At 36.5% G+C, this 24155-nt stretch overlaps 2 protein-coding genes across 3 annotated transcripts; one reads left to right on the top strand and one right to left on the bottom strand.

Moving 5' to 3' along the window:
* Positions 1345-5125, top strand: LOC109832909. Its single transcript, XM_020400392.1, has 4 exons — positions 1345-1521; positions 3735-4306; positions 4409-4763; positions 4852-5125. Exons 2-4 carry the CDS (start codon positions 3735-3737, stop codon positions 4924-4926), a joined length of 1002 nt encoding a protein of 333 aa, XP_020255981.1. The 5' UTR covers positions 1345-1521; the 3' UTR covers positions 4927-5125.
* Positions 6678-24155, bottom strand: LOC109832908 (protein PEROXIN-4). 2 transcript variants are annotated; one of them, XM_020400391.1, is made up of 7 exons: positions 24117-24143; positions 19680-19715; positions 17397-17441; positions 10515-10634; positions 10279-10407; positions 8318-8447; positions 6678-7034 (listed from the first exon to the last, which is right to left on the bottom strand). In XM_020400391.1, the coding sequence occupies exons 3-7, from the start codon at positions 17400-17402 to the stop codon at positions 6946-6948; spliced, it is 474 nt and encodes a 157-aa protein (XP_020255980.1). In that variant the 5' UTR covers positions 17403-17441; positions 19680-19715; positions 24117-24143; the 3' UTR covers positions 6678-6945. The 2 variants fall into 2 exon arrangements, with proteins under 2 accessions (XP_020255980.1, XP_020255979.1); XM_020400390.1 differs by lacking the exon at positions 19680-19715 and having other exon boundaries at positions 24117-24155.

The raw sequence follows: 24155 nt of genomic DNA, 5'->3' as shown, positions 1-24155 counted from the left end.
ATGGTCAATTGCACGTGAAACCTGATGGGAGGAGGAAGATAAAGAAAAAATATTAAATCCCCAGGAGGGAAAAAAAACAAAAAAAAAGAACAGAGACCTTATAATTCGCAATTAGAGTATCTTGCAATGCATCGCATCTGATGATAACGAACAAGCACTACAGATAATGGGTTTTCGTTCAGACCTGGGATTCGATGCTGTTCAGCGTATCTCCTTGAGAATCGATCAGTATGGCCATGTCAACAAAAATCTGCAACGAGAAACAAAAAGTTCAACAATATTTAGATGCACCAATAATTAATAAGGGACAAAGATCATACAACAGGTTATTAAAAGATGCAATGTGAACTACTTATTTAAAGACAGCAAGTGTTGGGGGTGGGGTAATAATAGGGAAAAACAAAGTTCAGGGGGTATTGTGGGAAACGTCCCAAGATTTTGGAGTATTTTATTTTATTTTATTTTATTTACCCTTACTTTTTCAAATCCCCAGAGCAAAGACTCTGGACAGTAATATATGTTTGCGTCTTGATCGTAGCAATCTAGATCACAGCAAAACACCAACATTTCTTCTCTAAAGGTGTGTTTCGCTAGCTGAAGCATGATCTCATGGAAGCATAATCCTACATTCCTACTTATAGAGAACTTCTTCATCCTAGATAATTAAGAAATGCTCTAACGAAATTAGCTTTAGGTCAGATATAAAATTTGACATGGATTATCTGACAGATGAACATAAAGAAGAAATTTTTAAGATAATAATATCTTCAAGTTTTAGTTAGCACTACCAAGGTAACCACACAAGGAAACACAATTTCTGCCGAACACCGTCAAGACCAGTGCATGCAAACAGTAGGCCTTACTAGTAGAAAAACAGTTAAACTAGACGGAACAATCAACACGGAAAATAATTTCGTCTAGTTTGAGACAAACTAGATGGAAAATTTACGTCTAGATTGTTCCGTCTAGGCTGAGATATTCTAGACGGAAAATCCGTCTATAACGACAACCTAGACGGAATAATTTAAAAAAAAAATTAAAAAACAACCTAGACAGAATAATTCCGTCTGGGTTGTCAACGCTTTTCGTCTATGATTCGATCCTTAAAAAAAAAAAAAAAAAAAACCGCGCTACGGCGGCTAATGCGCCCCAGACGGTGGGAATGTGCCACTCATTCAGGTTCCAAATTCCGCCCCGGCCCCCCCCACCCAACGGCCCCCCCACGGCACCAGCCCGACCCGGGCACGGAAAACTCCGCCGCTCTCTTCTCTCGTCCTCTCTCTTCACGCGAGCCCATGCCCGCCTCGAGAAATCTTCGCCCTGACGCGCGACCGCATACGCCGCCTCATCCTGCGTGGCCTCCGTCCTCGCCGACCCATCCCGCCGCCTCGTCCCTGTGGCCTCATCCCTCGCCGACCCGTTGCTCTCCGCCTCTCTCATTCGGTCTCCGAGAGGCTGAGCAAAACCCTCAAGAGCCTCAAATCTCACAGTGTTCAGCCTCAGAGCCTCAGATCGCCAGGGGTAAGATGTTTTTCGACTTTTAGATCTGACTATTTTGTTCTTGCGTTTGGATCTCTGATTTTGAGTATAAACAATAAAGAAAATTATTAGCCAGTTTCTTACATAGTTTGATTGAATCAACGAGGTAGACATTAATTTTTATGCAAGTTTGTTAAATGACATTGCCATCTAATTTATCATGGAAAAAAATGGAACTAGTTACAAATAAGTTCATAGATATATGTAAATGTGCAAATATTCCTCCAGAGTAGCAGGCTCCTAGTTAACGAAATTTATGTAATTTATGATCAAATTAAAGATTGTTGATCAAATTAAAGTATCAGGAAAGTATCGGGGCTGACATGAACTCACCTCAGTTCAACATAGGCAAAGGAAGTGGATATAAGTTTTGGTGTTACATTGTCATTTCCATGTCATGATTTATTCCACTGCTTATAACTCCATATTTCAATTTATTTTCAGAAAACTAATGGCGAGTACTGCATGCTTTGTCATTGTCAGCAAGAATGATAATCCTATTTATGAAGCTGAACTGGGGTTTGCATTTAAATTATACTTTCTGTTCCTTGACTGATCGTCTGCATGGAATTTCTTTTATATTTACTTTGATTTTGTGGAAAAAAATCTGTGTACAGTCAGTGTCTGAGATTTTTTTTCATTTACTCCTATTATTTTAATTAGTCATTTTGTTATGAAAAATTCAAATGTATATTTTTGCTTATTTTCCTTACAGTGGTGCTAAAGTGGCCTTTGAATGAGCTAACAGATTTTTCAACTTCACCCCTTTGATTTTCATAAGCCATTTATGGCCTTGCTGTGGCAACTAGGAACACGTTTTGTGCTTGTCAATATTGTACTGTTGTTATCTGTTGTTATGAGGAGTTGAAGAGCCTGCTCACACTAATGATCATTTTTCTCATTACCTTGTTCATCAAAGCCGATTCCCCAAGACTATAATTTCTGTTGGGTCCACATTTTGTTTTTCCCTTGTGTATTTATTATTTTGACTTCTTGCACAATTCTTCTCTGCTTGTAGTGTTTCACTTTTTTCCCTTGGATTTTGTTATTTAGTTTTACCTGTTATCTAGGATATCTAGTTATGTCATTTAGTTCATAGTTTCCTTCAATTGATTAGGATTTCATTCTATGATAAAAAAAATAAATGAGTTCAATTCTTAAAACCTTAATTGAAAAAATATTAGTTATGAATTAACCCTAACTCAACTACATGTTAATTCATTTGAACAACACTAATTGAAAAAATATTAGTTATGAATTAACCCTAACTCAACTACATGTTAATTCATTTGAACAACACTAGTAATCATAAATTTAATTACCCTAACTCAACTACATGTTAATTCATTTGAACAACACTAGTAATCATAAATTTAATTAAACACTTATAGATCCTAACTCAATTAAGTTTCATTCGTGCTATAAGTAGGTGTGATTATTTAAGTTTGTGAAGTGAAAATATGTGAAATAAAAAATTTTAAAAACTAGAGTGATATATAACACATTATAATTTTTTATAATATGTTATAATCCAATTTAGGTGAATGAAAAAATAACGTTATCCCTAGACTTCCGTCCAATAATTACATTCAATTCTTTGGACTTATAATATATGATATATGACTCAGATTTGGGTAGGAGACGAAGTTTTCTCCCGGAATTGAGCGTTTATTTTATATTATACGAATAAAAAATCGGTACCAAAATTTGTAATTATTGGATCTATCCTTCTCGGACGGATTAGGAATATAGTAGTGCATACATCCAATTTTGTATACTTTGTATATTTTCATTCTTGAAAGTTTTGGCAGCACGTATTCGTTCTCCGTGTACAATAAGCGTATGTTGTTCTACGTTTCGGGTTATTGCTGATACGTGTAATAACATCCGCACAGTGTACAGGGAGAACAACGAGTAGGTGCTACCGAAATTTTCAAGAAATAAAAATATACAAAGTATATGAAGTTGGATGTAAGTACTACTATATTCTTAATGGATAGAAGTCTTCTTATGACAGCCGCTAGATTAGTGTAATTAGTTTCTACGTATGTTTTATATATATATTATGTAGATAAATATTCATATTGTTAAATGATATATGAACGAATGTTTGATGTGTGTTGAATGTATAAGAGTCATGGATGTACTAGTAGTTGTGAGACTAATCGTAGTTAATAATTATATATAATTTACAGATGAGGATCATTCCTGACAAATCATGGATAGATATCCCACGGCGTCATAGATTTCGTGACACGCGATACAAGGAGGGATGTGAAGCATTCATGCGTTATGCTGAAATGAATCCAAGAAATTTAAGAAGCGGTGCTATGTATTGTCCTTGTTGTAGGTGTAGGAATTTGAAGCTGCTGAATAGAAATGATATACGGATCCACCTAATGAAATCAGGTTTTGATGAAAAATATAAATATTGGAACTGGCATGGGGAAGGTATCACCGAAGATGAGGATCCAAATGTGCGTGTTGATACGTCCGGTGGTCAACGAATAGATGACACAGAAACAATGTTGAATGATATTTTTCCTCGACCTACAGAATATGATGTTGAGGATAATGTCGAGGATGATATCGGAGATAAAAGTGAAGATGATATCGAAGTTGAGGCTGAAGAGGTAAGAGATGTCGAGGCTGCATCTGTGTACATTTCGCAGGAGGAGGAACAAACTGAGCCGGACCCTCACATACTTTCTGCAGAGGAGAACATCACTCTCACACAGAACCTGATGGGTCATAATAGGTATGGATGGTAAAAAATCGAATCAATTTGAATACTACGTTCCTATTTATATTTGTTTACCATTATTGAATTCGAGAGCAAAATTTAATATTTATTTTTCTCTAATAATAGGAGAGGAAGATATCCTCTGCATAGTGTTGGAGCTTCACCCGGCATAAGCGTGAGATCATCCACAGCATCCTCCACGCCATCTACATCAATAAGAGCAGCCCCAAACAGTTTCCAGGCTATGCCATTTGTCGCACGTATCTCTGCGTATTTGATTGACAAGATTGACCCGGAGCTACATGTTCAGGTGACTAATGAGATGACTAGAGTTGCGCTGACGGCAAACTCGATGGACGATCTCATGAGGTATGTTATACAATATTTAGGCGGTGTGATTCCTTATAGCGTGTATGTTGGTATCATACGGATCATAAGCTCGATTGGCGATAATTCTGGCGCTAGACAGAGCAGCGCTCAGGTACCTTATTTTTTCTTATATTTATAAATTTATTTTTATTTAATATGTTATCAAATACCACATAATGATTATTCAATTGAACATTCAGAGTGGAAATATTGGAGGGAGCAGCATCCGTTCTCGTAACCGGGATAGAGATACTGCCAACGACGACGATAGATGAGGGTTTTTTATTTTTAATGCAATAAACAGTTTTATTTGTTATAACACTTCATTTATTCATGTCATGTATCTTATCTTATTCATGTACATTGTTAGTATATATGTTGTTGGATGTATATATTAGACGGATTAGGTTGATGTATATTTTGGAGTGGATGGTTGGATTTGTGCATTCTGTTGGATTTGATTATATTTGGTTTTGAATGGAATTGTTATGAATTTTGATTATATTTGGATAGTTGGATGTATTCATGTGTACAGTATTTATTGGATGTATTCATATATTAATGTAATTGTACAGGGAAATACAAATTGTAATTAATTTTTTTTGTTGAAAAAATATCAACCTAGACGGAATTTCGTCTAGGGTGAGACAACATAGACGGAATTCCGTCTAGGTTGTCATAATCAACCTTACGGAAATCCGTCTAGGTTGACTCATCCTAGACCGATTTTCGTCTAGGTTGACAACGTAGATAGAATTTCGTCTAGGTTGACAACCTAGACGGACTTCTTACTTCTGTCTAGGTTGACTTTCGTCTAGATTGATCAACCAAGACGGAATTCCGTCTAGTTTGAGTCAATATAGACGGAAGCAAAATAAACGGACCTAACTAGATGAAATTCCGTCTAGTTGAACTAACATAGACGGGATTTGGAGCAATCTAGACAAAAATTTCCCTCTAGGTTGCTCGTTTTTCTACTAGTGAGGGTAATATAATGAGGTTGTAGAAGTTTGTAAACTTCACGGAATTTAAAATCATGTGTAGTTTAGTGATTGATTAACCACACTAAACTTTAAAGGATTTTAAACCCGTGAAGTTTTTAAACTTTGTTTACCATTTTCAACTTGGTTTCAGCTAGGTGACAGAAACCAAACCGAAAATAGTAATCAAGTTTTAAATGGGTTAATTTTTATAAAAATTTTTTTCCAATAGGGTCTATTTTAAAATTTTAACGTTTACCTTATTTAGCTTAACGGTGGACGGTCATTTGTTCCGTCAATACTGTTAATATAGAGTTTCTCGAGATCCTTTACATTTCATTAATATTTTCAAAATCAATAAGCCGGTATCTGTCCTTTTTAGTAAAACCTTTAACTTTATAAAAGGATCCATCTCAAGATCCCTCAATTGAACTTGCATACATAATTGGAAGTCATAAACTTCTCGAATCAAATAGTTAGTAGAACTTGTCAAAGAATCAATATGAACAAGCGCAGATCAAAAGGATGTCGCAATGCGGTATCCCCACCGTAGCTCAAAGATAGCTACTCCTTCCCGCTGGCGAGATAAAAAACACCCACCGCACTGCGGAATTCATTAGGCACATCTTCAAAGGTCAAACTTCATATCTCACAATGTTACTCATCATTCTTGAAATTCATTCTTCGTGTTGTTGGAAAAGCTTTGCTTTAACCAAAACCATGCGTGAAGCTAAATAGCAAATTCAAGCGGCAAAAGTAAAGTACGCTATAATAAATTAATTTATACGGGTATAGACCCACCTAGCAAAAGCTTCGAATCTGACAAATGAGATTACACGAATCTTATACGGTTAAAACTTAGCAAAACATACAAATAAAAAATAGACGGTGTGCTTGATCAGGCATACGAACAAATAATAAAAATGTGATGATCAAGCATATGAATAAAGCGTGGGTCAAGTTATTTCCCCTCACTCTCCGCATGTATTTATCTCCAAGACTAAGAATGCCGAAGAACAATTGTTGAATACAAGACATAAAGCAGGTATACCAAATCACAAGTCATAATTACTTAAAAAAAAGTATATCAACCCCACCATCTTTATTGTGGCAATACATAACCACATCTCAACTTGCGCACACCATTCAAGTGCAAACTGTAAGCCATAAAACTCCCATGCAGAAATCAACTCCAAATACAGACATGAATAATTATACCGCAATCCGTAACGCGCTCAACACTTACACTTTGCCCTCCACTGATACATAATTAGTACATTACGAGGAAATCTTCTATACATAGTAGTGGGGCGTTCAACCTTTCTTTGGCATGGCAGCAAGTCTTGTATACATCCTTGCCATTGATCGGTATCCTCTCATATCACCAGATCGCAGAAGATTGCCTTCGTAATAAGATTTTAACAAGTTACTATAGTTGTTACTAGTTATGATAATAAAAAGAATAGGATAGCTACTTTTGTATCAATATGTCGGTAAGAGTAACCCACAAGTAGAATCACAATATATAAAATGGAAGCAGCATAAGTTGAGAGGACGCAGAAATAACAGCATTAACAATAGGAGTAGAAGAATGGAATAGGAGGGAGTGCAATTTCAATAAAGGCCGACTAAAAATGAAACTTTAAACGCCAGCCCTCACCTATTGAGGTTTTAGATAGGAAAAGTGCTTCCATCATGATGATGATGTCATTCATGCTGAACGTGTAAGAAACTGTATCATATGATGAAATTACATAGATGTGAAATCCTTTGCTGATGATGATAACTCATTTGAAGTCCATAGTTCATACAGGTAAGGATTAAGATTAATGATAAAATGTATAATTTGAAATGATATTATCTTACTTAAAATGCCTAAATTTCAACAACCACATTGATGATGGGTCCAGAATTTGTTCCTGGGGACTTGTAAAAAATTATACATATACATTAAGGCCTTATAATAAAAATTCTACCAATAGAAAAACTTATTCATACAAATTTCACAAAGATACCAATGCATGATACTTTCCACTATGAATTTCAAATTAATACATGGCCATTTTCACTTTTTATTAAATTTCAATGGGGCACCTATTAAATTCCAATGGTGACACCTCTATTAAAGTTGGTATCAACGTATATATGGGGCCAACTGGACAAGTACCCCCTTATATATTATTTGAATCCGCCCCTGATAATGACGCACAGACTGCTTCATTGATAAACTATACATTTATCAACCAAAAAGGATAATAATGGCAGATTTAATACATATATATCCATCAAAAAATGGAGCGAAGTTGGATAGTGTCTAATCTTTTTGGACCCAGATTTGAGTATTAGGGTATCCACTCTCATCTATGCACCCAAATGACCCATTTGAGAATTACAAAGATGAATTAATATGTGCTGAGAGAAGCCCAAACTAAACGGGATAAAATTGAGAGCATATTTAGGAGCTCTCCAACTATGCCGCGAACATAGAAGTGTGTGCTGTTAGATGAGTCAACATGCATGACACTTCATAATAGAACATGTGTGCGCTTCTTTTCTTTCTTCCTTTCTTTTTTTGTTTTTCCTTTTCTTTTTTTCCCCTTTTTTCTTTCTCTTTTTATTTGGTGGCAGGGTTTTTTTTTAAGCAGGGATAAAGGGAGGAAGATGAAGGATATGAAGACCAGCTAACCTGAGTCACAGTTGAGAGGACTGTCCGCTTCTGGATGCGCCATCAAAGCAATTATAGCCCTACAAACGGACTGTAAGGTCCATGCAGGACTCCAAGCATTCTTCAATATATCAAGGCAGATCTCCCCTGTCTACAACACATAGGAGAAGGAAGCTTTTGAAAAACAGGCATGGTATAAAAGCACCTATCAAATCAATTATCAGGAAACAGAACACAAGAAACAAAATACATAATGTTCCTCTAATAGTCGGTGTTTGGTGTTTAAATTTTCAAGGATAAAAGGTAGGGGTTTTTGCCTTTAAATCAAAAGTTTTATCCCCTTTTACTTTTAAACCCATTTACTTTTATCTTTACTTATAAACCCAAAATACTTTTTCTTTTTTTATCTTTATGTTCTTTTTTATCTTTAAGCCCAAAACGTAAAATACACCCTATTTTTATATACAATATTAACCCAAAAAAAAAAGTTAAAAGCCCAAAACACCCTTGTCCCCTTCCTCCTCTCTTGACTCATAACTCATTCTAACCCATTCTTCTTCCTCTACTTACTCTCTCTATTTTCGCGATCTCATCGTTTAGGCTTTCCTCTAGCCTCTCCATCACCCCACCTCCCCCTTCTTGTACACCATTTCATCCCTCTCCTGACACTCCACCTCTTCCACATCTACATCATCAACTTGCAGATTTTCTTGCTAAACTTACGTGTGTTGTTGTTATACTTATAAATTTTGTCGCTATACTTATATACATTGTTGCTATACTCATAGCTTTTGTTGCTATACTTATAGGTTCTGTTGCTATACTTGCATGCATCGTTCATCGTTGTTATACTAAAGTTTTGTTGCTATACTTACATGTATTTGGGAAGGAGAGAAGAGGTGTTTTTTTTTTGGAGAGGGGGGGGGGANTATATATATATATATGATTGTATTCAGTAAGGATCCAAAAAAAATTCTTGGGGGGCAAACAACATGTATCTATTTACCTAAAAATGAAAATATAATATTATCAAACTATAGTACCAAATGGGAATGAACTTGATACAATTCAAATAAGTTGATTCAATTTCCTACTAACTTATTTAGTGCTTTGAGATAGGTTAGGATGCAATTTTTAAAATTTTAGGGGGGCAATTTGTAAATACTACAATGATGCAACTGCACCCCAACTCCTATATCTAAATACGCCCAAGGTCTATTTTGGACTTTCGGATTTAAATATAAATACAAATAATATTTTGCGTTTATGTGTAAATGATAGAAGCTATGTTACCCGGGTACTTCTATAATGAAGCCGTACCCGTACAGGACACGTACCCGACACTTTCCCGTACCCAAATTTCATGGACACTTCTTGAATATATGCATGCATTTATTACAACATGTACTCAATTATACGATGTATGTGTTAATTTAAAACACTTGTCAAAGACTTACTGGACTTGGAGCTTACACTTCACATCCATCTTTTGAAACTAATGAGATACGGGTCGGATTCATTTCTGTCCATACTCAAGTTTAAAACTATATAGTTAATGGGTCGTTTAGATGTCTAGTAAAAAAATGAGTAGTTTACAATTCACGATAATCAATATGATAAAAGAAACTCAAAAATGTGATCGGAATTTTAATTCTAATGACACATGAAGGGGAAAAAAATTATCTTATGTACAATATTAATTCAATATATATATCTAGTTGTGTCCCCGTACCCTACATTTTACAGTTTTGTCATGTCCCGTACTCGCACTCGCACTCGCACCCATACCAATACCCGTGCCCGTTTCCATGCAACTTAGGATAGAAGTGAGTTATAAAATAAATCATCGTAAAACATTGGGTTTGGAAGCAAAAAACCCTAAAAATATATGAAATGTAATCAAGCAAGAAAAAACGTCAAAAGCAAGATACAGGGTGAAAGCCTGTATTTATAAACCTTCAATATGCAAATCAAACTATTACCTTAAAATGCACGTTTGGATGAAATATTTTCGTGAGAAATCGCACTTGTGGAGGCTGCAGAGGGTACTGCTCTGGTATGGCAAATGCAAGTTGAAATACACCACCTTCATATGGAGTTTCAGAAGGTCCCTAAGCAAATAAATAACGAAAAGTATTAATTGGCAAATAAAATGTAAAAAATTGAAGGAGAAAAAACACCAAGAACCCCTTAAATGAATGAAAGGAAAAACAATTACCTTGATAAGAGCAGTCCACTTGAATATATTGGAATCATCACAAGTTAGCTGAATGTCGGGGTCTGCAACCTTCTCCCGTTGCACCTCTTTGTACTCCTTGAAAAGCCTTGCTCTTGATGCCTGTAAAAAGTGGTGCTCAAGATTGAATGAAATTTGAATATCTAGTAACAAGTCCTGAAAAGCATCTGATATGCCCAAAAGTATCATAAGATTAATCGAGACTAATAAATTCTAGAATTGAAAAAAATAAATTCTTGTTCAGAACATGAAGACAGAGAACAATGCAGTCAACAGCTGAACATATGAACATAATATAAGAAATAATTTAATATAAACACATTGCTAGCTTAACTCTAGATAAAAAACTAAAACTTACAGCAAAATGAAGTAAATTGGAGAATAATGGTCCTACAATGATCAGATGTGACCTTGACTTCCCCAAGCACAAAACATCAAGCCAAAACTGGTTTATCAGATTTCACCAAAAACTTATGAATTATGATCCTATGGAAAAGAAATGAAGTTAATTGATAAAAGTATTCTCCTCTATCTATTAGCTACTGTGCTAATCTATGAAGAAGAAAAACTTCAGCATGACAGCTTAAGCTGCCATCTGTTTGGCAGTATACAACTCCAGCGACATGGCTCCTTGAATTGGTTGAAACAGCCTATGCAATTAAAACACCATTCCCATTATTTGGGGATATGTAATTAAAACATCATTCATTCAGATATTAACTGAGTTTGGAACCTTTTCTGCCTGATTTATCTCAACCACAAAAGAGAAACATTTATAGCTCCTTTTTGAAGCTTGAATTGCAGTTCAATTCATGCAATACCTCCAACAATCATGTCAAACTCAAGTTGTAGATGCTAGCTCCAGGTAACCAACCTTTCTAATTGTGGTATTTATTTTACATGGAAAAGAACTTTACTGTTTCATATTTATACCATCTTATAATATATGATTAATAGATATTTAAGGGCTGTCTAATTGTTTTTCAACCAAACACTAGAACATGCATTTGGAAATACATTCTCTACAATGTAATTGCAGATATCCAAACATCGAATTTGAACTTGATTTCCCTGCACCAAATGCTACACACGACATTTGTTGCTGCAACATTTGATGCAATTTATTTTCGCAACATTTGCTGCTGCAACATTTGTTGCTGCAACATTTGTTGCTGCAACATTTGTTGCTGCAACATTTGATGCAATTTATTTTCGCAACATTTGCTGCAACATTTGTTGCTGCAACATTTGATGCAATTTATTTTTGCAGCTAACTCTATGACATGCTTTAGAAAATTCTAGACATAAAGCAAAGGAAAGAAAGAAAAAAATATGTGTGAAATCACCAAGTTATACTCGTGTTCTAAGTGAGATGAAAGACATGCTTTATGGCCTTGAAGCTTCTCCTACACTCAATAGGTTTTTTAACATAGTCGTAGTCGTAAAGATATAGATCAACAAAAAAAACTATCAACAAATTCATTTCGAACATGAAGCAAGAAATTCTAGTTGGCCGGAAAATTAATCTTGAGTTGAATTTTGATCCGCCTCCTTTACCTTCCTCAAAAATCCACAAACTCGGATAAAAAACCTAACCCTAAATCAACATAAGGTCCGGATGAGGGGGGAGAAGAAAGAATAGCGTAAAGGAGACCGTATAGCAAGAACATCAGATTCCTCCAGATTCTCTGTACAAAATCATCATTCCATCAAATCAAGAATCCAAATCGAACAACAACATGAAGAACCTAGCCGTCAATTTCGCAAGCATTTGGTACCAAGAAGACGAGATCAAGATCCTAGAGGGCGTCATCAAACACAAAGAGAAGAGGCGAGATTCCGAAGGCTCTTCTCTTGATCCAAACATTGCTTGCTGTCATTAGTTCATCTTTAAGCTTTGAGGCCACTGATCGTCAGCTGCAAGATAAGATCTGCCACTTGAAGGCAAGACATGCTAATGTTCCTAGTGATAAGAACATTAGGCCTATGGGTCATAAGGAAATTCTTTATAAACTTTGTGATAAGATTTGGCTACCTGTGATTGAGGAGGTGGAGTATGGTGGTTATGATCCTAAAATACCCCTAAATGCCTTATGTACAAAGAACTTTTTCTTACTATTGTTTCTCCCCCCAACCCTCCCTCCCTCCCTCCCTCTCATAATTATGCCCTAAATCTAGAAGTAGAACAAGGTATTAATTGAGAAAATTTCCTGTTGAAATCAAGTTTTTTGTAAATCCAACATCTTTATTTGCCGTGTATTTGAGAGATGTGTGGGTTTTGGAGCTCCCATGTAGGTGGTTTTGCATCTTCTTCTTCACATGGGAGGCCAATGGAGATGAAGTGGAAAATGTAATATGAGGTCAATGAAGGAGAATAAACCATTTGAAGGCTAAGATTGAAGGAATGTACAAGAAGACTTCATAAAGAATGAAAGAAAGATTTTGGTATCTGAGAATAAGAAATTGGTTGATGAAATTATGAAAATGAAAGAGAGGAACAGGATGAAAAGGGGAGAACGTATTATGTAACCATTTAGGTGTATTTAAGGAATTCTGATAAAAATCAACAGGAAATAGGATTTGGTGGTTGATTGAAACGAAAATCTACCTTTAAACTAGTTCTTGTATAAATTATTGTATAAATTAAACAATGAAGGTGGTTCCTATATTACACCCATATTTGAAAGGTGATTTCCATATAAAAACTCATCTCTACATTTCTAAATAATATCTTTTTCTTAGATCTTAATTTCAATCCCTTTGTTTAATAAAATCTTGTTAATTTTGTAACTTTTACAATGAACTCTTGTCATTTCTTTAATAGATAGAACTCTTCACATTTTTTTATTTCCCCGGATTAAAGAAAAATTAATGACAATAAAGAATTTAACTTATTCTGGCATTGCATTTAGAACTGGGAAGGATGTATACATTTCCAGGTTTAAGTAATTATGCATCCAAAGCAAAGAATCAAGTTGGTAACCTTTCATATTAATTTCTATTCTCTATGTTGCTCCACTGTTCCAGCATGTAAACACCTAGCTAATGAAAAGAATACTCAAGGAGTTAATTCCATTGATCCATATGTGTATTAGATGATAAAAGATTACAGTCTACTTTAGATATTAAAATGGATTATTCAAATTTACAAACAGTTGGTTATGATAATATGACAAGGAAAACAAACATGATTTTTGCTGACATGAGACCAGATCACCAGATTACATAACATAAATAGAATTTTGCCCATAATAAATGGGATTAATCAAGAACATTGACGTAGCCTATGTAAATGTCCATATTGTAGTCAATTATTAATTAAATGCTGCTTATGAAACATTAAGGAGAGGAACATTATGAGATCTTGAGCCTAAGCCGTATTCCCTTTGGTATCTCTTTAACCTACTAATCATTTGGACTCAAACCAATTTAATATCTCTAGTCTCTACGTACTTGCTTGGTTGTTCGCACTTTAGAAAGTTCCTCCCCAGAAACCTTGTTATAATCTTTGAACTCATTATGTATACTTAAAAAAGTTCTCTCCAGAAACCTTGTTACATTTTTGCTCCATTTTGTAACCAGAATCTAGTTAGTGTCTAGAGGATATATGATGCAGGACAATCGTGGACTCTCCACGTAATCCATGTATTGCGATTAGGATTTATTAGAATCTTTTCCTTTTTGATAGGATTTTATTTTATTCTATGCAATCTTCTTTTTAGTTAGGATTTCTTTAGGATTTGATTTTGAAATCTCTTTCTATTTTAGCTAGGATTTATTTGATTGCATATTTTAATTTTGTTAGGTTTTGATTTGATTAGGATTTTTATTTACTTTCTTAAGTGTTTAGTTGCTTTCTTTTCCTGTAAATAAGAGATATAATCTTCCATGAAAGATAGATGTTGATGAATAAAAAAGTTGAGTTTGAGAATTCTCTCTTGAGCGTGTGAGGTGTTTTTTGGCATGTGATTTGCCTTTTTTTCTTTAGGGTGTTAAGCCCCTAGGTGTGAGACCTAGTTATTTATCTAAAATTTCTCCACTTTCAATCCTAGCCATCCAATATCAACCACAAACCCACAAAAAAATTATTGCTTATGGATGAACAGTATCCACCGCAACCTCAAAATCCAACCCCATTCGCCTCCGATGATGCCCCAATCCTTCGAATCTGATTGCTTATCCTAACGACGATCGCCGCTTGAGTATCACCATCACCGAATCTCCTCTGATCACCTCTTAATGAGTTATGATCCCTCGCCGCCAAGGTCGTACAACACGGCTCTGGAAAATCATCGATGATTAAAAAATCTACCATCTCCCCCTTCTAGATCACGTTCAGATTCGAGCACCCACCAAAATTCACAGTATTAAGAATCTCATTTGGTATCAGAGACGAATGATCCACATTTATTAGGGGTAAAATATCACTACCTCATTTACAAGGGTATGATTTTAGTCCACTTTAATTTGGTACCCTAGCCTACTTTTATGGATTTGATGGATATAAGGAACCTTATGAATTTAACATCTGGATTTTTTACATAGATGATATATTTTCTATCTATAATATGTCGGAACTGGAATGTATTTATATGCTGAATGTAAGCTAGAGAGAGAGCCAAAATATTGGTGGTATAGAAACTATTATCATTCAAATATCCATTCATGGACAACTATGAAAGCTCTTTGGGAGATGACGTACTTTAGTCCATCATCTAGAAGATATCATTTCTCTCCAAATTATGAAGCAAAGCCAACACAAATTCCTTAACCCAGGTCAGATGTGTATCTTCAATCAAAATTTGATTTCAATCCAGATTCGAAGCCTCAACTTGAGTCAGACAAGAAAGCAGAGCAAGTTTTAACAAAAAATTAATTAAGAACCAATGCTTGAGTCAAAGCGTGAGCCAAAATCAGATGTAGATCAAAGATCGATCCAGAGTGTGTGCCTGAACTACAGGTAAAAGAAGCAAATCAAAAGAAAGATCCAGAGCTCAAGCTTAACAAGAGTTGGAACCAAAAACAAAGCAGCAGATCATCTAACTCTCCAGTTTGAATCAAACTCAGAGCTCAAGTCAAGCTTGGTATCTGACATTAAGTTCGATATGCGGTGCAAATTTCAAGATAGTCTGATTATTGAGTTCGTTATTCCACTCCCTCCACCACTAACTCAATATTATAGCTCATCTTGAAAAAATTTCAACCTACAGCAGAATTCTTCTCACCGATCAAGTCAAACATTACGCTCTCTTATTATAAAACTCGAGGTCGAGTTTTCTCAGACGATGAGAGATTTGATGTAGGACAATCTTGGACTCTCCATGTAATGCGATTAGGATTTATTAGAATCTTTTCCTTTTTGGTAGGATTTTAATTTATTCTATGTAATCTTCTTTTTACTTAGGATTTTTTTAGGATTTGATTTTGAAATCTCTTTCTATTTTAACTAGGATTTTATTTGATTGCATCTTTTAGTCTTGTTAGGTTTTGATTTGATTAGGATTTTTATTTACTTCCTTAATGTTTAGATGTTTTCTTTTCCTATAAATAAGATATGTAATCTTCCATGAGAAATAGACATTGATGAATAAAAAAAGTTGAGTTTGAGAATTCTCTCTTGAGCATGTGCGGTGTTCTTTGGTATGTGATTTGTCTTTTTTCTTTAAGGTGTGAAGCCCCTAGGCATGAGGCCTAGTTATTTATCTAAAATTTTCCACTTTCAAACCTAGCCATCCGATCTCAACCACAAACCCAAAAAAGTTATTGTTCACATATGAACATTGTCCGCCATAGCCTCGAGATCTGACACCATTCGCCTCCAATGATGCCACACAATCCTTCGAATCTGATTGCTTACCCCAACGACGACACCCACTTGAGTATTGCCATCATCGAATCTCCCCGATCGTCCTTTAATGAGTAATGATCCATTGCCGTCAAAATCTTACAACACGGCTCTGGAAAGTTATCGACGACCGAAAAATCTGCCGTCAAATTCAAGCATCCACCAAAATTCACAGTATCGAAAATCTCATGTTTTCCCATCAGATCCGAGTTAGCACCGAAGGCAACAAATTTGCGAGCCATCTACTTTCAGATCGGAGCCCCCACCCCGACTCCCATCAATATGGTTTTAACAATAGAAGTCGTAGTTTGCATTGGCTATATTAAATTCTCAAACTTGTATAGACTCAAGAAGCTAGTAATCTTGCAAGTAGTATTTAGATATTATGTGTAAGTGTAACACAACAAGCTGAAGAGCTACCAGTTTCGTTCCTTCTCCTAGTGTTCACAAAAGCTAAGGTACTGAGATGAGTCTCTTTAATATATGTAATGGAATTAATTGGGACGCTCCCTTTCAAATGACGTTCAAATTCGAGCACCCACCAAAATTCACAGTATCGAGAATCTCATGTTTTCTCATCGGATCCGAGTTGGCGCCGAAGGCAACAAATTTGCGAGCCATCTACTTTCGGATCGAAGCCCCCGCACCCCGACCCCATCAATATGGTTTTAACAATAGAAGTCGTAGTTTGCATTGGTTATATCAAATTCTCAAACTTGTATAGACTCAAGAAGCTAGTAATCTAACAAGTAGTATTTAGATATTATATGTAAGTGTAACACAGCAAGCTGAAGAGCTACCAGTTACATTCCTTCTCCTAGTGTTCACAAAAGCTGAGGTACTGAGATGAGTCTCTTTAATATATGTAATGGAATTAATTGGGACGCCCGTCCAAATCATCCTCAAATTATACTTAGATATAAATTAATAGGACTAGAGCAATGGTAGTATGAAAAATAATCTACTGACTATTACTGACATGATTAATTAGATACTTTAGTAAGTATAAAGCTGCTAACCTGCATGGCTCCGACCAGCACGTATATTCAAAAACCTTCTGATTGCTGAAAGCATAATAGACATTCAAAGTTACAATGGAATTTCCAAAAAGAAAGGAAATGAATTTAAAAACAACTTCTAGTTAAATTGAAGTAACAAATTGACCTTACTCTTATACCTTCTTCCTATGACATCAAATTTCTACGATCATAGATTTAGTCAAGATTGTTTCTATTGAATAAGATCCTACCAATACCAATCATCAAGTCTCACTTTTCACCAATCTTTGAGATTTGGACCCGAAAAACCCTAACACAGACTATCGAGACATCAAATTGACATCTACAAAATTCCCAGAAAAATTAAAAAAACACACAAATGATCAGATTTGGATGAAAGTTTCGATCTAAGATTGCAAAAGGGCGGTAAAGTATATAAATTTAAGAGAAAATAAAAAAAAGGTAAAGCAAAGCAGTCATGAATCAGGCTAACTTCCATCGAGCAACATAAATTAAAAGAGAGGACTTGGGACTAGATCACTTGAGCTTCAGTTTCTCAATGAATTAATCTCTGCAGCTTAATTGACCCAGTTCTGACCTTTTAAAAACTATGTTTTAGGTCTCTTTGAAGTTTACCCTTTTGAAATATTTACTTTTTATAACAGCATCTACTTTAACATAAACTTTTTCATAAAGAAGGGTTTTTTGACATATACTCTATAAATGTAGCTATTTTTTAATTTGCCCCTCCTGTAATAACAATTCTAAATTTGCGCCTCAAATTGTTTTATTCCGCTAATTTTAACCTCCCATCTAAGTGTTAGAAAGTCCAATTAGAATATTCTGTTAATTTAATTTTATAAATGTGAAAATGAGTACTTTTTTGTTAAAATATTATCTATTTTCGTTTTACCGTCTGTAAACTCTGCTTCATCTCAGTTTTTCCTTCCCCATTTTTCTCCCACTCTTGTGGGGCTCCCAAGTCGGGCTGTCTACACAGAGAGAACACCGATTATGATTTATGTTAATTTTGCTCATCATCAATATAGTCCCCACTCCCCAGTCCTCAATGCTGATTGATGACTCCGGAGGTGCTTTCCCCTCCCAAGGGATTTTCTCATCACTCACATTCATCTATATGCCATAATAATGCCATTTATTATATATCTTCGCTCGTAATTGCTTTTCTAATTATGGGTTTGATTGAGATCTCAAATACAATGGTGAATCATTATCCCAGCTTCAATGACTCTGCACCACCCCACACAAAAAAAAGAACCGCTCCGAAGTATAATCAATTGACAATCCTTAAAATGCATGAGGATAATTTAATTTGGGTTAGGAGTATATTTTGTGATGATCTTATATTGCTTACAGCAAGGATCTGAATGTAATTTTATATTAACGCAATAAAAACTTTGTCAAATTTTGGGAGGAAGGGCAAAATTGGCTGAAGTAAATAAATAGGAGGGCAGATTTGATGAGACAAAGATTTGAGGGGCAAATTTAAAAGTGCCTATAATTTGAAGGCATATATCTATAAAAACCAATAAAGAATTGGATTACAAACTATGTTCAATAAAGAATTGGATTACAAACTATGTTGTACACCTTTTACTTTGATAAATTGTACGACTATGTATCTATTGTACTCTACAAATAAAGAAGTAAGGGTAGTGAAATGTGAGGAATGAAGGATAATTCCCATATTATTTTTTAAGCACAACAGACAAAGAAAGAAGTCACTCACAATCATTAGTAGAATAAGAGCTAAAAGAATGAGAAGGGGAAAAAGGAAAAAGAATGAGCATATACTCTAAATCAAAACCATTAGCACATCAACATATTAAAGATTAACATAAATTAATAGATCAAAATAAACTTTTAAGTTTTAACCCGGTAACAAACAATAACCTACTGGGGACTTTAACAAATATCCCAAAAAAGTTGAGTGAAATGAAAACGATGTTTCTATTCAGAAATCATTAACAGACACATACTGCTTTGCCGAATTGAAGAGTGCAAAACGCCAAAATTCCAAACTTCTTAAAAATATATTTAGAACGGTTAAAACCAAATTAGATCTAACATATAGACTAATAAACAAAAATTATACATAATCTCAAGAAATTTAAACCTACAACACAAACAATTGTGTGCTAATAAACAGGATATTCTTCTATAAATTATGAAGTATTCAACATCAATAAGGAAAGCAAATCTAGAAAAATTATCTGCTAATAAATAAAAATATAAATATTAAACCTCAAGAGAATAAAAATGCATCTAATATCACTAACTTACCCCCAAAAAATCCCTCTCGTGCTTCAAATTTAGGCTCTGAGAAACACAACCGACGGGTCAAAGAAATATGAAGCATTTCTAAACTTAAACTGCATGCAAACTATCATCTATCACAAAATTCCAACTTTTCTATCAAATAAACATGAAAATGCTATAAATAAACCTAGGGCAAGGACAATCATCCCCCCATCTCATGTCACTCCCATCCACAATCAACTCAAAAACTGCAAAACCTTCCTACTTGAAAAATAACCATATCGTAGAACTTGAAAACCATGATAATAAAAAGGGAAAAATGCTTCCAGCCCCCAAAACACAAGAAAAAACGCTTCCCACCCCAAGACTTTTTCAACGCCCTCAAAACCCCCAAATTCGTAATAACTATGCACTGAGCCCCCAAAACACAAAGCCTAAGAATTTTACACAGCTAAAGACTATAATACCCTTTATCTCTCTTATGGGCATTGATTACCTCCTCCCCCCTCCAGTGCTTCTCCCTGATGTCCCTATCCCCGACCGTCGTCGTCCCCTGCGGCGTCCGCGAGCTCAAGTCCGACGAGCGCGGGCTTTACCTCATCCACCTCCTCCCTCCTCACCGCGCCAACCACATCGCCGCCGGCTCCCTCGACCACGCCAACGGCTGCCTCGGCGAGATCGCTGACGGCGAGGTCGCGGAGCTCGCCGGAGATCTCGTTGGAGGCGAGAGAAAGGACCCTGAGCTCGGCGGAGGAGGGGAGAGAGGAGAGGAGGGAGCCGTTGAGGAGGTTGGCGGAGAGGTCGAGGTGGCAGAGGTAAAGTGGGAGGAAGAGGTCGGAGGGGAGGGAGCCGAGGAGGCGGGTGCCAGACAAACGAATTCTTTATCGTAAGAACTACCACAGCTAGCAAAACAGCATGAAGAAGAAGGAGAAGAAGTCCTAGAAGCTAGCGGTAGCAGAGGGGGTCCTCTCCCAACGCATCCGTCGACCTCTTTAGGGGCAAGAGGATTTCCGAGCTGGGAAGCTCGACGGATTCGCGAGGGGAGCTGATCAAGGAGAAACACCACCGGGAATCGGAGCCGGTCCCGACAATTCTGATCAAGCGAGCAGCGACGCCCAAATCATCGTGGGCTACCATCTCGACAGTGTTCACCAGCTCTTCTTCTTTGACGTCAGCAACGTGGCCTTGATTGATTATGCATGCTAGCTATTTGATTAATTATAAATCTTGTAATATATATTCTGCTGGTGCTCTATATTGCTAGCTAGTTGGTTAACTAATCTCTTGGATCGTTATTATATTATAATGCCCACGTCCATAGAGATTGAGAGACTAGTAACCATAGGTTGCATTCAGTGATAGTGTACGTTGCATTAACTTATATCGCATGCAATATATCCAGTTGCAGCTCTTTAATTAAGTGGTTGTTAAGGTTATACGCGTTGGTTGTTAAGCTTACGAGTTTTTTCTTATGGTTACGTGTTGATTGTTAAGGTTAGGATTTAGTTGTTAAGGTTAAGTATTGGTTGTTAAGGTTATACACGTTGGTTGTTAAGGTTACGGGTTGCTTGTTAAGATTACGCGTTGGTCGTTAATGTTATGGGTTGCTTGTTAAGGTTACGCGTTGATTGTTAATGTTACGAGTTGGTTGTTAAGGTTACAGTTAACCTTAATAACCAACCCGTAACCTTAACAATCAACACGTAACTTTAATAAGCAACCTGTAACCTTAACAACCAACGCGTATAACCTTAACAACCATGTTAAGGTTACGCGTTGATTGTTAAGGTTACGGGTTGGTTGTTAAGGTTACATGAGTTAACCTTAATAACTAACCCGTAACTTTAACAATCAACGCGTAACTTTAACAAGCAACCTGTAACCTTAACAACCAATGCGTATAACTTTAACAACCAATGCGTAACATTAACAAGCAACCCATAACCTTAACAACCAACATGTAAAATCGCATGACTTTTGAAAATTTCATGAAAATTAAAGGTAAAATACTATTACAAAATCCAGCTCACTCCAACCACCTAAAACAAATGTATACGTCATCGTAGAAGTTCAAAAAATTATAATTGCTTTTTATTTTTATGAATTATTAGAGTAGAAGTCCAAAAAATTAAAGCTTTTTTTTATTTCCTTCTTTTTTCAGTTTTATAAAGGTTTTACGGGTTGGTTGTGAAGGTTACAGGTTTGATTGTTAAGGTTACACGTTGATTGTGAATGTTACACATTGATTTTTAAGGTTACACGTTGGTTGTTAAGCTTAACCTTACCAACCAACGCGTATAACCTTGATAACCAAAGCTTAACCTTAACAACCAACCCGTAACCTTAACAATTAACATGTAACCTTAATAAGCAACTCGTAACCCTAACAACTAACACGTAACCTTAACAAGCAACTCGTAACCTTAACAACCAATGCGTAACCTTAACAAACCCGTAACCTTAACAACCAACGTGCATAACCTTAACAACCAACGCTTAACAATCATAACCTTAACAATCAACGCGTAACCTTAAGAAAAAACTCGTAAGCTTAACAACCAACGCGTATAACCTTAACAACCACTTAATTAAAGAGCTGCAACTGGATATATTGCATGCGATATAAGTTAATGCAACGTACACTATCACTGAATGCAACCTACAGTTACTAGTCTCTCAATCTTTATGGACACGGGCATTATAATATAATAACAATCCAAGAGATTAGTTAACCAACTAGCTAGCAATATAGAACACCAGCAGAATATATATTACAAGATTTATAATTAATCAAACAGCTAGCATGCATAATCAATCAAGGCCACGTTGCTAACGTCAAAGAAGAAGAGCTGGTGAACGCTATTGAGATGGTAGCCGACGATGATCTGGGCGTCGCTGCTCCCTTGATCAGAACCGTCGGGACCGGCTCCGATTCCCGACAGTGTTTCTCCTTGATCAGCTCCCCTCGTGAATCCGTCGAGCTTCTCGGCGTTGCTCAGCTCGAAAATCCTCTTGCCCCTGAAGAGGTCGACGGACTTGAGGTTGTGTTGGGAGAGGACCCCCTCTCTACCGCTAGCTTCTAGGACTTCTTCTCCTTCTTCTTCATGCTGTTTTTGCTAGCTGTGGTAGTTCTTCCGATAAAGAATTCATTTGCCTGGCACCCGCCTCCTCGGCTCCCTCCCCTCCGACCTCTTCCTCCCACTTTACCTCTGTCACCTCGACCTCTCCGCCAACCTCCTCAACGACTCCCTCCTCTCCTCTCTCCCCTCCTCCGCCGAGCTCAGGGTCCTTTCTCTCGCCTCCAACGAGATCTCCGGCGAGCTCCGCGACCTCGCCGTCAGCGATCTCGCCGAGGCAGCCGTTGGCGTGGTCGAGGGAGCCGGCGGCGATGTGGTTGGCGCGGTGAGGAGGGAGGAGGTGGATGAGGTAGAGCCCGCGCTCGTCGGACTTGAGCTCGCGGACGCCGCAGGGGACGACGACGGTCGGGGATAGGGACATCAGGGAGAAGCACTGGAGGGGGGAGGAGGTAATCAATGCCCATAAGAGAGATAAAGGGTATTATAGTCTTTAGTTGTGTAAAATTCTTGGGCTTTGTGTTTTGGGGGCTCAGTGCATAGTTATTACGAATTTGGGGGTTTTGAGGGCGTTGAAAAAGTCTTGGGGGTGGGAAGCGTTTTTTCTTGTGTTTTGGGGGCTGGAAGCATTTTTCCCTAATAAAAAAAAAGGCCAGATCTATAACTGCATCACAAATTGCAAAGTTCTCAGCTTTACCTCATGCTAAAGATGCGCTAAAAACCCAATCTTTAACACGACCAATGCACTAAAAATTCACTACAACTCTAAATAAATCAAATGGGAACCCAAATTTTGGCTCAGCAGTATGAAAGGGCTTAAAAAGTAGCCCTTAAATTAGACAGATGAATGGGTACTTTTACTATAAGTAGGATGATGATGCGGTGTCCTTCTTCTTGAAAAACCTAAAAAGTTAAACTAAGATCAAATATCGGAACTATCAAAAACAATATTCTAAGATTAAAAACCTCCTCGAGAAAATTAGCAAAGACAGCTATGTTTGAAAATAAGATCAAAAACAATACACAGAACATGAATAAATTTCACCCTTGAAAACTTCTGATGCGATGGAAATTTCCTGTAAAAACTGGTTGGGAAGTGATCGTCCAGTCAACAAAAGTGTTTCAAATTTCTTTCCAACATCATAACCAGTAATCCAATCAAACACCTAAATAATATTCTCATAAAACACTCATGCTATGTTTGAAAGCACTTCTTAGTTCCTTTTCCCCAAAAAAAAGAAAGGAAATTCCCCAAATTACCAAATCCAAAAATTAGGTGTCAAAATTATTGGCGTTAGACCACCATAAAAACAACTCAAAGTTGGAATTATGATGATGCTACTGGAAAAATACATAAATAAAAAATTAAATAAAGAAAAAGTAAAACCTGAAGCGGCCGGCGACGTCGATGAAGCTGGATGCGGAG

Source organism: Asparagus officinalis, chromosome 3 (genome assembly GCF_001876935.1).
Source record: "Asparagus officinalis chromosome 3, Aspof.V1, whole genome shotgun sequence".
Taxonomy (NCBI): Eukaryota; Viridiplantae; Streptophyta; class Magnoliopsida; order Asparagales; family Asparagaceae; genus Asparagus; species Asparagus officinalis.
Note: the sequence above shows the minus strand (reverse complement) of the source record. Positions and strands in the feature narration are given on the sequence as shown.